Here is a 14,346-nt window from a genome sequence, read left to right on the forward strand (position 1 = left end):
TGGCTCATTCGCACCGACAACCTGCAGAAGTAATGCGACCGTGTTGGTCGCAAATGGTCTTTTTGGTCAATCAGTTGCTGGCCATCCGATGCTCCAGCATCGAACAAGCGGAGTCACAAGATTAAGACAACAACATGCCATATTTATTTACAGTAACTTAGGAATGGGCCATGATAGCACATTAACTTGCATATAAACATCACTCTTTAGCATTTTTCACTGAAGAACTTAAAGTCATACTGATAACAGATGAGTGAAAGATGACCAAAACGATAAAAAAAATTAAAACTTCACATGTACAAGTCTGAGTGAGGAACCGGGTAGCCCCAAGGAGCGAACCGGGAAGAGAGAGAATGAGTGAGGAGTGATACAGAAAAGGCATGAAGAGAGCCAGTGACAAATGTAATCTATAGCGAACAAGAATAGTGAAAGTGTGGTGATAATGGAGAGCAATGTCGTTGCATTCTTCCCAACTGGCACACAGTGAGAAGAGTGGCAAGAGACATGAAAAGAAGACTCCGCACACAAAATATCTTGCTTCTGCACCGGGCAAAAAGATGTGCTAGCCAAGGTATTTGTACCACTTGGGAAAAACTACAAATGACGATATCCTAATATATTACAGTGACATTGGTTAATTTGGGCTGAGTTTGAGTGGTGCTGCACTTATTGTTGCTGCTCTTGCAAAGTGGGGTGGGGGGGACCCTTAGGAAAACCAAGTGTTCAGAGATGAGCGTTTCATGGCCTTCAAAAGCTCAATTTCGCAGACAACAGCAAAAATACTGAGAAATATAAACAAAAATGCCACTGAACAGTTAGCTCTAGCAACTCGAAGCATTTTTCAGTTTTCTCAACTGATGCATGCCGTCACACGTTTTTCAGACAGGTACAAGAGCTGCCCACCCACACCTGGGACATTGCACATACTCCCGCGGGAAACCCCCTACCCACTGTGTGTCACCACGCCTGCGTGGCTGAGAAGCGAGATCCATGACATGGGGCAGGAAGAGTGCACTCTTTGGTGATGAGAGGAGATCCACGACCACACCATGCCACCAAGCACCAAGGACTATTTCACCTGCCGTTCAGGCAAGCTTGTAGCCTCTCCAAAGTCATTTTGTCCAGCGTGCACAGGTCAAAGTCAAAGGATTCCTCGGTCATCTTGTAAAGGCCTGTGCCTTCTACAAGGTCCACCACTGCTTGCAGCCGCCGTGGATCTTCTAAGTTTAGGATTCGTTTTTTGAGCTCTTGAAGCTCCTGAAGATGATCGGCTGCAGACGGTGGTGGCGGTGCTTTTGCAATGGGAGCGACGACTTCTCTCGTTGGCGTTGGTGACGCCGACGGGCTAGAGAGTGGTGACAGGAGGTCCTCTTGCTCCATTTCGAGCATGAGCTGGTTGAGTGGGCCCCTTGCAGGAGCTGCTGGCACCTTGGGGCTGTTTGATTCTTCAGAGACGGGAGGAGGTGCAGGGACAGACTGGTTCGTTGCATGAACTGGACTCGGCTCTCGAACTGGCAGCACGGGTGGCGGAGAGGCAGGCAGTGGTAGCAACGGCGATGGCAGTTTTTCGGAAGGCTCGGGCGGCTTCCGATCCGGATGCTCGGGTGGCTTTTTAGGAGAGTCCTTTGGCCGGTGCGTCTTCGAAGAGTCCTTTTTCTTTCTCTCTGGTTCCTGAAGTCTTGGTTTCTTGGGAGGAGGCGGCGACAGCGGACGCCGTGGTGCAGAAGCGTTCTTTGAGCTTTTTGAGGAACTGGATTCAGTGGATGCGGGTGGTGGCAGAGAAGATGTCTTGTGAGTGGACTCCTTCTGAGGGCCATGCTCTTTTGACGACCGCTCTTTGGAGCTTTTGTCCTTCGTCTTATCCCTGTGCTTCTGGGATGACTTCTCTGCTCGTCTTGAATCCACTTCAGACGACCCTTTGCTCTCGGGTAACTTGGGCTCGGGAACCTTTGCCTCCGCTTGCTTCGGTTCAGGAACTTTTGGTTCAAGTGCTTTGTGTTCAGCTTTGTGGTCGGCTTTCTCTTCGGATTTGTGTTCGGCTTTGTGTTCAATCTTATGTTCAGCCTTGTGTTCTGCTTTGTGGTCGCTTTTGTGTTCAGTCTTGTGCTCAGCTGTCTTGTGTTCAGCCTTGCGCTCAGCCTTGTGCTCCACCTTGTGTTCAGATTTGTGCTCAACTTTATGCTCACCCTTGTGTTCACCCTTGTGCTCACTCTTGTGTTCACTTTTGTGCTCAGGCTTGTGCTCAGCCTTGTGTTCCAGTGGTTTCTGCTCCGCTGCCTTGGCGTCACCTTCTGCTGCGGAGGAAAGCTTCGTGTCACGTGACTTATCCCGTTCTTTGTTTTTCTCTCGAGACGGGTCTTTATGCCGCTCTTTGTCCCTGGAGCTGCTTTTGTGTTCTTTGCTGCCAGATGAAGACGACAACTTATGTGAACTCGTGCTGCTGGTGCCACTGCTGCTATGGCTCTTGCTTGACTTGGATTTAGATTGGCTGCTCTTCTGCTCCTGCAGCGCAAAAGAAAGGAGAAATAAACCACTGTGAAAGTTACGACAAAGCCATCACATGACGAAGCAATAGCAGAAACAAGACATAACCCTTAAAACACAAGCGTGCAGATTATTCCCAAGAATTACCTTTCCTCAAAATGACATTTTGTTTCAAGCCACGTTCCACCATATACATTAAAAACTAGCATATTAATCCTTATCATTATGCTTGTCATTATTTGTGCAAAAGCTGGCTTATTAACCTTATTATTCCTTATTATCATGCTCGTCATATTTGTGCAAAAGACACTAAATAAAAGAGCACAGAGTGTGGCAAAATTGAATGGTACAATGTAATAACAAATGTAATAACTAAATATGCAAGCAGGAGTCTTCTAAGCCAGTAATCGCAAACAGATAGTAAATAAATAATAAAAAAAGGGTGCGCAATGGAACATATTTGGCATCCTTATACAAGTTCACTTTTAAACAAAAAACTCCTTTTCACACACAAAAGAAAGAAAGAAAAACTGAAGCATGGCTGAAATTAGAGAAACACGAATGGGAAAAAATATTTGACTTGAATTAGTAAATTACCCTTCAACTATGCAACACGCAATAAAAAATACAGGTGGCGACGTCGCCTTTAAGTTCAGGCACTGATTCGCTGTGACATCACAGATTTTTATAGCATCTCCGAAGGCCTACACAATTATTTATCAGTAAAAACAAATTACATTGTGTTTTAAGGGAGTGAGAGATTCTCATAATATGATAAATTCCAGGAAATCTTACTGAGTCAATGAGACAAAAAAAAGAAACATCTTGAAACGTGCGATGTCACACTGACTTCAGGTGCTGGGGATGACCTTCATTTTTTCTTTTAGAAACAAAACCGTCATTGTGAAGAAATTAACAACAGAGTTCCCAAGGAATAACTTATCAGCTCAAACAGATGTATCGCTTTAGTGAGCCTTTAAATTAAGCAACTGTACAAACCTTTCCTTTGGATGATTTCTCAGGTGGCATTTCCTTCTTGGCAGCTGGTGTGCTGAAAAGGTCAGCCATGGGGTTATGAGGCACCGGTGGAGGAGGGGAGGGTGGAAGCGGCGGCGGGGGGTGGTGGCTGCTCCACAGGGGGGCTTCTAACCATGTCCTGGATTTTGAGAAAGCAAGAAGACGTCAAACACGAGGATATTCGCGGGAAAATAATCAAACAGCATTTCAGGCAAGACAAGGTAAGAACACCGGACAATGCACCGACTAACAACTGGGTGGTTAGCACTGCATCTGCCGCCCTCACTTCGTCCCGTCTGAAGTGCCATTCGATTATGTTTCAATAACGCACCAAGCAGCCCAGCCCACAACACTACTGTTGATCTCCACTCACTAGCAGCACCTTGCAGCAAAGTGTGCCAGCTATCAGAAAAGTCATGTGCAACTGGCTCACACAGAAACTGCAGGTTTGGCTCTACCCTGAGCACAATGCAAGCTGCTGCAAGGAAATCAAAACAATGCTGCTTAACAACAGGACAAGCTATTCTTAAGCAGAACACCATTTTTCAGACAAGCTAAATGTCAAACATTGGTATGTTTCTATCAAAACTCATTTAAAGATCTCGGCCTTTTCATCATTCTTTCCCTTATGCCTAAGCAAAAAAGAAATATATCTGAGAACCACTATGACTAAATAAAAGAAAGCATTATATACCCAAAGTACAGTAAACCATCGTAACAAATTGACTGTGACGGGAAAGAGCTTCCATGTAGAAGGTAGTTTGATGAAAGCATATGTTCCATAATGTTGTGACAATATCATACCAGCTGTTCTTGACAACACTGCGATAGATAGTAGAGAGAAGGATGCCCAAGCACTCTGACCTTAGTGATGATCGTCCTGGTCTCTCTATTATGCTGATAAATAGGTCAATGTGCCGCATGTTGTTGCTGGATGCAAGGCAGGGTCACTACGTACTGAAGTAATGGGCAAGCCCGCAGTCTCTGCTGCTGCATTCAATGCCATTGCAAAGCAACCACAGGCACACCTTCGTCTACACCATTGTCAGTGTCTTCTGAGGTTATTCTAAAAAGATACCTTTCATTTTGTAATGATGACCTTTTCCAAAGCTAATGTCTTTAGATACTTTTTGCATTTGGCCTGCGGTCAAAACAACAGCACCCCCACATTATCAATGGGACCAAGTGGCCGGGAGCGGTGGCTGTTAAGTCTAGCATTGAATTGAGCATAATGCATTGCTACAAAATACCAGACAATAGTGACCCAACACTGTTATGATCTTCTCACTCAGCGGGGCAAGTACAAAAAAGAAGCTCTTGTGTGTGAAAAACTTGCCAGAACTGCTGAAATTAAAAGAGCATGAAGTGTAGCAGGTGGAATGGTGGCCTGAAGTTTCAATATCACAAGCCGCGCACCTGCACAGTTGAAAAGGACATGGCTCATGCGCACAGTGCAACGACAAAAGTGAGACTTAGGAACATAGATGTTCTCTGGCGGGATGGTGCATGAGCGTAGCGTAGTACTCTTGTATCGCTTCCCCATGGTATCGAAGATTGCAAGAATGCAATCTGGCAATCTCAGAAGCTATGCAAGTGGCAGGCACCACACTCCATCTCTGGCCGAGCCGTAGTCACAGCTCTAGCAGCATTGAAATGGCAGCTGTCCATTTCTCCACGTTGTATTTCAGGAAAAAAAAAAAGAGCATGAAGGGTGTCACGTGGCAGGTGTGAGCCACGCTCTGCATCGTTGGCGGGCCTGAGAAGATGTGCTGGCCCAGGCCACTTCTCGGCTGCCTAAAAATCCCTACTTTTGCTTTTCGTTCCCTTCGGGTAATCAAGTTCACTTTTCGAGTAATCTGGTCTAAAATTTGTTTGGGTCACGACTGTGTCGAACTTCGATACTTCAATAATTCGAGTAAAGTGACTTCGCCGTAATGAGGCTCGGTCAGTGGTATGAGGAACAGTCCGCCCACATTATAACGCTGCAGTATGACGAGTACAACACTTGGCCAACTTGAAAATGGTAAGATATTTGTAGAGCCCTTACCATACCATCGAAAAACCGGAAAAAAAAATGTACGTAATCCAAACTGCTAACTGAAGGGAGAGCAGGTGAAAAAAAAAAAAAAACGCTGCAAATTTCAATTAAGTCTATCAACACAAACCAGAAGTTGCAACAGACACTGACTGCCGAGCAAATAACAGAAGTGTGTCTGCTAGAATACAAAGCATAACACGGAGATTTACAACACCAGCAATACCAAACATCCCTAAATCAATCAATATCATTTGGTACTATTGAAACCTCATGCTCACTAAGTGCGTGAATCACAACTGCTTTCACTTTCGCAATTCAACTCTTCTGGATGGATTTATGTGCCTGAGAGTACTGAAGGTTCAGGCTGTGCTTTTGTGAGGGGCACACACAGAACCAAGCTGAGTGGATTATGGGTGGATGATGCACCCAACCTAGCGCTTACCTATAAAATTGAGCTCATGATTCTCCCACGCAAAAAACAAAAAACTTGTACTATAAAAGAAGGCTGAAGCACCGGCAAACTGCCAATCATGGGCACTCAACAGCTATGCCATCCTGCTGCACAATCCTGTATCTGCACATTACATTACATTTAGGGTCACCATAAAAAAGTTTACAAAGTGCAAAACCAACAAAGTGCAAAACAGCACATGAAACAGTCTTCAGTGACACAATGTGTTGGAACTGTTCCCAATAACATCTAAGACTTTAAACAAATTGCACAGATTTTGTTTGGAAACATTTTTATTGTTTCCTTATCATGCAAACTGCTCTGGACTCTTATCTTCTGCCAGATTACAATAAGAAGGGGCATTAGGACAGGATAAAATGTACAGATTGATGAAGACGATGCAGCAGGGAGGCTACTCTCCCATTTCCCTATTGGCAATACCTCCTGTGGCTGGTAATTTCAACCCCCCTCCCCCCCGGTAATATTCCTTAAGGGGAGATGCGGGTCGAAAAACACAAGTTTTCTAAAAAATTATCGATTTTTTGTTTTCACCTGTTTTGTTAAGATTAGTACCTCTACTGTTCTGAAAAAAAAAATCAATGCCGAGACTCAACTGGAAATGCTTTAAAATTGCAACTAAAGAGCACAAGGTGGCTGTCAAAAGGCCGAAAGTGTGTCATCTTCGAGCACCTTGCCGCTGATAATGCGCCGCCGCTCGCCATTGTCGACCGCATGAGGCGAAGAGCCGAGCCTCACTCTTCAAATAACGACGGTTTCCTGCGCTGCTGCAGCGCAAGAAATAATAAAGAGAAGCATGCTTTTGCCGCCTTTTTCGAGCGCCGCGACTGGCTTTAAATCACGTGGTACGGATCGGGAGCCGCCATTGGCCGCTGCGCGCCTGTGTGTGCTGTGAAGCCTACTTGCAGGATCAGTCTCTCGTCGAGCAGCGCAGCTGAACAACGCTTTTCTCGAGTGCTTATCCGTTATGGATGAAGAAAGCTGTAGGAAGCGCGGTCACCGGCCTGTGAAGTTTCACGCGGCGCACAAATTTCGAGGACGCCGGCGCAAATCAAAGCCGAACACTCAAACCACGAAAAGATTGTCTGCTGCCGCAAGGCGTAGTGGCAGTGACGCCGATGCATCTGACGAGTTAGCCGCGGCATTCGAATATGTGAGTGCCTCCCAGAAAAAGATCGGACTCTTCGAAGACAAAGAAAAATCACAGGATGACGAGTCTTCGTTGATTGCTGATATGACAGCACTGAACATGTTGGTTTAATCAAGGGCACTCCAGTTTTGAACGTGTTCTGGAAGAGCTTGGCGTGCTCTTGCCTCATGATCTGGTTGCTCTTGGCACATCACGGGACAGCACACGCCAGAAAAAAATGTCTCAAAAACTAACAGGAGAAGCAAGGGCTCGTCGGCGTGCGCTGAAGAAAAAATCTCTTGTCGCGGAGTCAGCTCGAAAGAGCCGTGAGGGCCAAACCTATGGTGCTGGCGCATTTTAATGGCAGTGGCCACTACAAGAAGGATTGGAAGGATTGTTCTTTCTTGTGTACAAATTTCGTTGCATTCAATGACATCTTTGATAAATAAACATGCAATTTTGACTTTATAACTCGTTTTTCTCAAAACACAAATTTTGCCATTTTTGTCAATGTGCCCCTCCTTTTTCGGGTACTTCTGGTGCTCAGATCTGCATGAAATTTTTCCCAAATTTTTTCCAAAGTACGAGAAATGCAATTATCTTGTTTAAGTTTCAATATTTTTATTATATAATAAAAAAAAGTTATGTAAACTTTTACTAGGGTAGGAGAAATATGAACTTCCCACGTTAAAATTTTTCATGTCTAGTACATATTTTGTATGGACTTCCTGATTAGTTATTTGCATTCCACACTTTATTTGAAACATTATGAACTATCAATTGTAAAAAATTGTTGAAGTTTAGGTCTGAAAAGAGGGGGGGCAAAAGGCTTAAGTTTTTCACTTTGTCATGTTGCAGAACTAAAAGTATGCAACTGTCAAGAAAACTAATTATATATTTGAAATCAGCATAAAAAGTTCTATAAGCAGCTCAAGTTTCATTGCTCTAGGGTGAATATTAAAGAAAAAGTGTCTTCGAGTAGCATCTCCCCTTAAGAAATAATTACGGGTGCATAAATATTCAGAATTTCAAACATGAATAAGATATTTTCCTTATTTGAGGTACATACGATTAGACAAAATCCTGTCATCAACCATGGCAAATAGTCATACCAGTTTTGAATATTCAAGCAAGTAACAGATTACTTGTGCTACACGTTCTGTTTACGGTAAAACCTCATTAATATACATATTCGTTCGATTTACTGTGCTAAAACTTCATTGTGATGAATTCCCTACTGAGTCTCTCCACAGAGCCTAACGTATTCACTGGCTGCTTGAGCTAGAGCGGCTTGTCTTATGCCTAGCAGTTAGTGCGTACTGCAATCACTTCTTGCTGCATAAGAGTTAACTGCACACAGTCAACTCACAGCCTGGCTGAAACCACAATTGCACCAATCTCGGGCAAATTAAAGTTTTGCACCTGATTAGGGATATAATGCAGTAATGTGCAATAGCAGTTATAATGAAGTCATGGATTTAACGAAGTAATTTCAGCTCTCCCTTTAACTTCGTTATAATGCGATTCGAGTGTATGATATATGCTGTTTATAATAATTGTGTTATCTGCAGGTTGCAGTTGTTCCACAAAATATTGTGTTTGTATGCCTTTTTTTATTGTACCTGCTCATATATGTGCGTTGACTGTGGGCCTCCACTAGCCTTTGGCTACTGGCCCAACAGTTTTTGTTCAAATTAATTTACGAACAGCAAATAAATGAATTTAAAAAAAGAAAAGAAAAGGACTGATATCTACAACGGTACACAGGAAGTTGAAATATCATCGGACGCGTTTACCCAGGTACGAAGTGCGATGATTTCCGCAATTTCACCATGTCGCTTTTGCCACTGGCGCAGAGTAATGAAAGAGGGACATACGCTTGACATGCGTGGCTTCTTGCGGCCTTCACTTCTGGACCGTGCTGGTGGAGCTGCATTTCGTGACGGGCTGCCAGGAGGGGCAGGTGATGTGTTTGAGCCGGCACGGTTAGCCTCCGTCTAGAAAGTGCAATCGATCGCAATGTTAGCGGCTGCCTGCCAACCAAATGCACCAGCTTACAAAGAAAGAAGAGGCCCGTTAAAAAAAGCAGCCTTTTCTTTGTACAGCACAGGTATGCAACGTGTTCCTTTCAGCAGTTACACAAAAATGCCAACTGCACAGTACATATAAGAAAAACATAACGAGAAATATAAATAACAAATTATTCTTTCATTACAAAGAATCTCCACTACAGCCCTTTGTGGATGCCGTGTAGTACGTTGCAGTTTCTAAATGCACTGAACATGCAGCGTTAGGCAACCTATGCACAGCAGAACATTGCTGATGAAATATGTGAGACAGCATACAAGTGTAATGGTGAAGAAAAAAAGAAAAAAAAAAACCCAGTCCAACAGCCTACCCCATGAAACTATTGAAATGATGTGTTAAGAAAGCACCGAACACAGGTAAAAGCTAGTATAATAATCAATTCACACAAATTAGGAAGTATGTACAGGGTGCACTGCACGGAGAACAACGGAATTGTAAGACACACCCATGGTTGCAAACTTCTCATCACAAATGACGTTTGCTTTGGTCAGCCGAGGTAGTGTGGGAGGTGTACTCAGCGAGAGTGAAGCAACACCTTTGCTGGTACATACTGTTGTTCTTTTTGCCCATGGACTCTTGCAGCTAATTTGCTAGCTATGCCCTTTCTAAAGCTTTCTAGCTGCTTCAACACAAGCCTGACTGCAATCCTTGCTAGCTCTCTGAACCACCTTTCCCTGAAGCCTCAAAAATGTCTTGGAATAAGTGAAGTGCTTTCTAGAGTATATTATTATTCATTGACTGTAGTACTTACCCTTACTGTTGTGCAGTGTGCTGCTACTTGACATGCCTGTAAGAGTGTTGTAATGTGGGAAATCCACTCATGTTGTTTGTTCTTATGTGTAAAAATATGTATAAAGCTGTTTGTATTGCTTCAGCACTGCACAAATGATTATGGCTGTATTGTTATGACATGTATTAGCCCGTCAGGGCTTTTACAGCATTAATAAATTGATAAATATGTGGTTGGGATTCAATGCCAATGCAGTTCAATTTAGAAAAGAAAACAGACATATTTAGATCTTTATCCTTATAGTTCTCCTATACTTGCATTTGCCAATATGAAAATTTAGACGATACATGCTGCTCAGTTCACTGACCTCTATTATGGCTATGATGTAGGGCCATTAAGCCTTGGTAAACTCCATCTTTAGCCTTTTGGGTTGACTGATATGACCCTGGTCAGGTCTTTAAGGAAGAGGAAGGCTTTCATAGCTACCCCAAGTAGGCAAAGATATTCAGTGAAGCTGTTGCATGTAGTTATCATACAAAGTACAATACGCAACATGTTACAGCTGAAATGACAGAACATCAATGTATGCTGCTTCATAGACCTTGCACGCACTTTGTGCACACGGAAAATTAAGAATGGGCAGAAGTTGCCCCGCAGCTCCCGATAGGAAGACGCCCATTATCCAACCTGGCGAATTACATCAAGTAATTGTACACCTGGCCACAAAAGTTTACGGAACGTGGGCTCCACTGTAAAATGTGCATTTCTGCTCTTTAGTGCATGGCGCTTCTAACCTAGCAGGTAACTGTAGAGGTCGCAGGCACTGCTACAGGATGGAACATCTATTTGGAGGCTATGTTCTCAGACAAAGCGGCAATACAGCTTTCTCGGAAATTTTGCATTCCGCAAACTTTTGGGGGTGGGGGTACGTCTCGCGATGCAACTAACTGCAGAATTTGAAAAAATCTATCGTAGAAGTAAGAATTTTCGGGCCACCACTGGGCTTTAGCTAGATTTTTATCAAGGTTATTTATAACGAAGAAAAAAAAAGAATGGTAAGTATGCTCTACATCACAAGTGAAAGTGTTTGTGACATTCCAAGCACAAGAAAACGAAAGCTTAAATTATGCGTATGCTCACGTAAATGACAGCAGTGAGTGGTAGCAGCAAGAGCTATTCCACAGCACTCACCCCTCCTGCCTTGAGAAGCTTATGGCAGAAGTCGTCGGGCGGGTTGTGAAAGGTGAGCTTTTCACAGCGTATGTTGGAGATTGGAGTGCCGTCCACGGAGAGGTACAGGTCGTAGACAAACGTGACTTTCTTGGGGTCCTCCTTGGTGCGGAAGTACACCTCCACAGGCATGTTAAAGCCCGCATAGCCGCTTTCTGACACTTGGTAGGGCGGCTCCTTTAGCACTGCATTCCGACAGACACGCATGCTTTCCACACACAAAGAATGTGAACTTCAACACTGACATCTCCGTCACTAAAGGAAGCAGAACTTTTCCACACTTTAACCATGAAAGTGCATTCTGTTCTCAAACTCGAAGCACTAGCACTACACAACACAAATCCTTGCACGCATCGTCTGCCTCACAAATCGAATTGACACAAAAATTAATTTTAGAGTCTGTCAGGTACAAGTGGAGTTACAGGGATTTGTCAGATGCTTCAAGCGCTTTCTCTCTCCTTTTCGTACTAGCGAGCGTGCTGAAAGCTATGCAGGGAGGTGGATGACAAGGGGGTAGAAGATGTGTCCCTTCGTCAGTGCGCGTTAAGATCTTGAGCACTTTCTTTCAACTTTTTTCTTCAAACACACGGCTTACTTTCAATGTGATTGCATGTGCGCGCAGGCACGTGGTGGCATCCCTCGACGACAAGACAGCGGTAACTATGAAGCTCAAAATGCTCAAATCAGCCAATGGTTGTGGATTTTGGGTTTATGGCGCGGTCATGTTAATTTATGGCATCATTTGTAGAGAGAAGAGGGAGCGATTTCTAGCTAACTTTGAGAATTAACTGTAAATTCGAGGCTGCGTGCTGTGCTATAATGTTTGGCTCGTGCTTTCTCAGGAGCCTCGACTACTGATTGGCAGCGTTTTTTGATCATGCTGAAAAAGTGTTGCTGGGCCGCTTTAACAAAGAGGAAAAAAACAACAAACAAGAATGAAAGAGTGGAGACATTTCCTTCAAGTACATCTCATAACATTCCTTTTTGCTTCACTGCTTCAATCTGAAATATTTTTAAAAAATTTTTTTATCCACCTTCAGAGACTGACACACAATTTCAGCAATGGCTACAATATAGTACACTTTGAGTGCCAGTCACAGAAAGCAAGCAATAAGGATGTGTTCCCTGGTTTACTTCATCAGACATGTCAATTGTACGTTAATCCCAAGCTTCTCGCTCAGTGTACTCCTCTAGAAACATAAATGGTGCATAAAGAAATTAAATCATGTGAAATCGAACAAAGAAAAATCAAGTTGCGCATTTCCTTTGCGACTTCTTTTTTTCTCCAGCCTATGGCCAGTCTTTTAAAACTGCCTTGCTATCACCACAAAACGTTTTTATGGTCATACAAGCTTTTAATACATGGTTTTAAGCAGCAGTTGAAGTTCGCCACCTGTGTTCAGTGAAAATGTGTCTTCATGTTGAAGATCCTTGTTCAATTTGCATGTACCACATTGTCTTTTCGTTAACCTGCCTTCATCCTAAGGCCACTTGTTCGATTTGCACATTTTAAGTTGTACTTTCCTCGCCAGTGTTTTTGTTTGTTTGGCTAGGACGCACCAACGTGCACATCAATGAGCACGACAGCCAGCTTGAGCATGCGAATGACGAACGGTACAGTGGCGCTCAATGTGAGTTGCAATGCGGTGGCCCCAGTTGAAGGGGCCCCAAGCCTATATTGTAACACTGGCAAACGTGAAATTGGTGCAAAACAGCCATTTGGGCTAGTTGGTATTTGTTCATCTCAATGCAAAAAATATGGGCACACTACAAAACAGGGACAAAAGAGAAAACGACGGCCGCCACAGTGTGCGCCTGTGTCATTGTTTTCTCTTCTTTTGTCCCTGTTTTGTAGTGCGCCCCATATTTTTGCATTAAGGTGAAATTGGTTTTTGAAATAGTCGAAACAGTGTTTACGTCACTGATTGTTTTCTATGTCGGCGTGCAGTGTCGGCGCCGCTTTGAGCACCGGCAGCATGTTACAACTCATATCGGGCGGGACTGTGTGTCGTGAGACGCTCCAAAGAGTGCAGTGTAGTACCTCGCTTGGGCTTGGGAAAGCTTTCGTGCAACAGGAAGATGACCTTGTCGACGAAGTGGTGGATGTTGCAGCCCTCGGGCCCACGCACGAAAACGGTCCAATCGTGGGTGAAACCCTCGGCCGTCGGACGCGCACGCAGCACGGCCCGGTGACCTAATTCCAGCTTCACCTCGATGGACTGCAAGCAGGAGAACGCGCGCTTTACTTCGGCTCGCGGTCAAGAAACCGACGCTGCTTCGAACACGCTAGTTTTACGTTCAGTACTGCGAAATCAAGTGGCGAAAATATAACGGCACGTAACAATGCGCGCACAAAACGCTCGAATACTTAAAGAAGCGCGAGAAAATGAGTTAACTCTGCAGCACCGCGCAAGCGTTCGACGATTACTGGCGTGACAGGGGGGCTGAACGCCGCAGGAAAAAAAGGTCAGAGACCCTAAGCGTGCTACAACGACACTTTCACACAGTTCGTGTTTCCTCTCTATCGACAACGTGTCATGTTTCGTGCGAAATGCACTTCGAAATGTGACGCTAAATTTCGATCAGTGAACCCGTGAGTAGCATTTTACAGCAAGCGCGTCTCGCATTTAAAAAGCGTTCGCAACTTGGGCAAGTGGTGTGCTCGAGATGGCCGGCGTTTCATTAGCGCTGCCTCAAAACACCGCACTTGAATACGTTAAAATGGAGGTACGAGCAGTCTCTAATTTGGCAGCATGACAGGTTTCTCGCTTGCGCTTCGAGGAAACTCGGGAGAGTCGAAGCAACATTCAAAAACGGCTTTAGGAAGCGCGTTACCGCCAAAACATAGCGCGTGTGTGGAAAGAAACACTTCAAATCCGAGCTCAGCCCGCACCGGACACGACATCCACGGAGGTTTATTTCTCGTCCCTTTAGCGAAGACGCTAATATGAAACCGGCTCGTTGTCGAAACGGTTACCTTCGTGGGTGATGTCATGTTGGCTGGAAACTCACGCACACGACGCGGCCATGTTGTTTTGTGCTATGATTGTTTGGATTGCGTGAGCCGCCAGGAACGTATTTTTGAAATCACGGCACAAAGAACGTTACATAGAAAAACACACAAGTTACTAGTCTTCTTAAATTGAACCGTAATTTTTTAA

At 44.2% G+C, this 14,346-nt stretch overlaps 1 protein-coding gene across 1 annotated transcript; it reads right to left on the minus strand.

Moving 5' to 3' along the window:
• Positions 1-129: 129 nt before the first annotated feature.
• On the minus strand, positions 130-14,256 carry LOC119388383 (protein ENL-like). The gene is given in 7 exon segments (XM_037656090.2): positions 130-2,502; positions 3,484-3,603; positions 3,605-3,640; positions 9,015-9,134; positions 11,147-11,370; positions 13,227-13,404; positions 14,163-14,256. Coding segments are annotated over 7 exon segments (2,124 nt in total). The 5' UTR covers positions 14,181-14,256; the 3' UTR covers positions 130-1,074.
• Positions 14,257-14,346: the final 90 nt, after the last annotated feature.

This window comes from Rhipicephalus sanguineus, chromosome 3 (assembly GCF_013339695.2).
Source record: "Rhipicephalus sanguineus isolate Rsan-2018 chromosome 3, BIME_Rsan_1.4, whole genome shotgun sequence".
In the NCBI taxonomy this organism is placed as follows: Eukaryota; Metazoa; Arthropoda; class Arachnida; order Ixodida; family Ixodidae; genus Rhipicephalus; species Rhipicephalus sanguineus.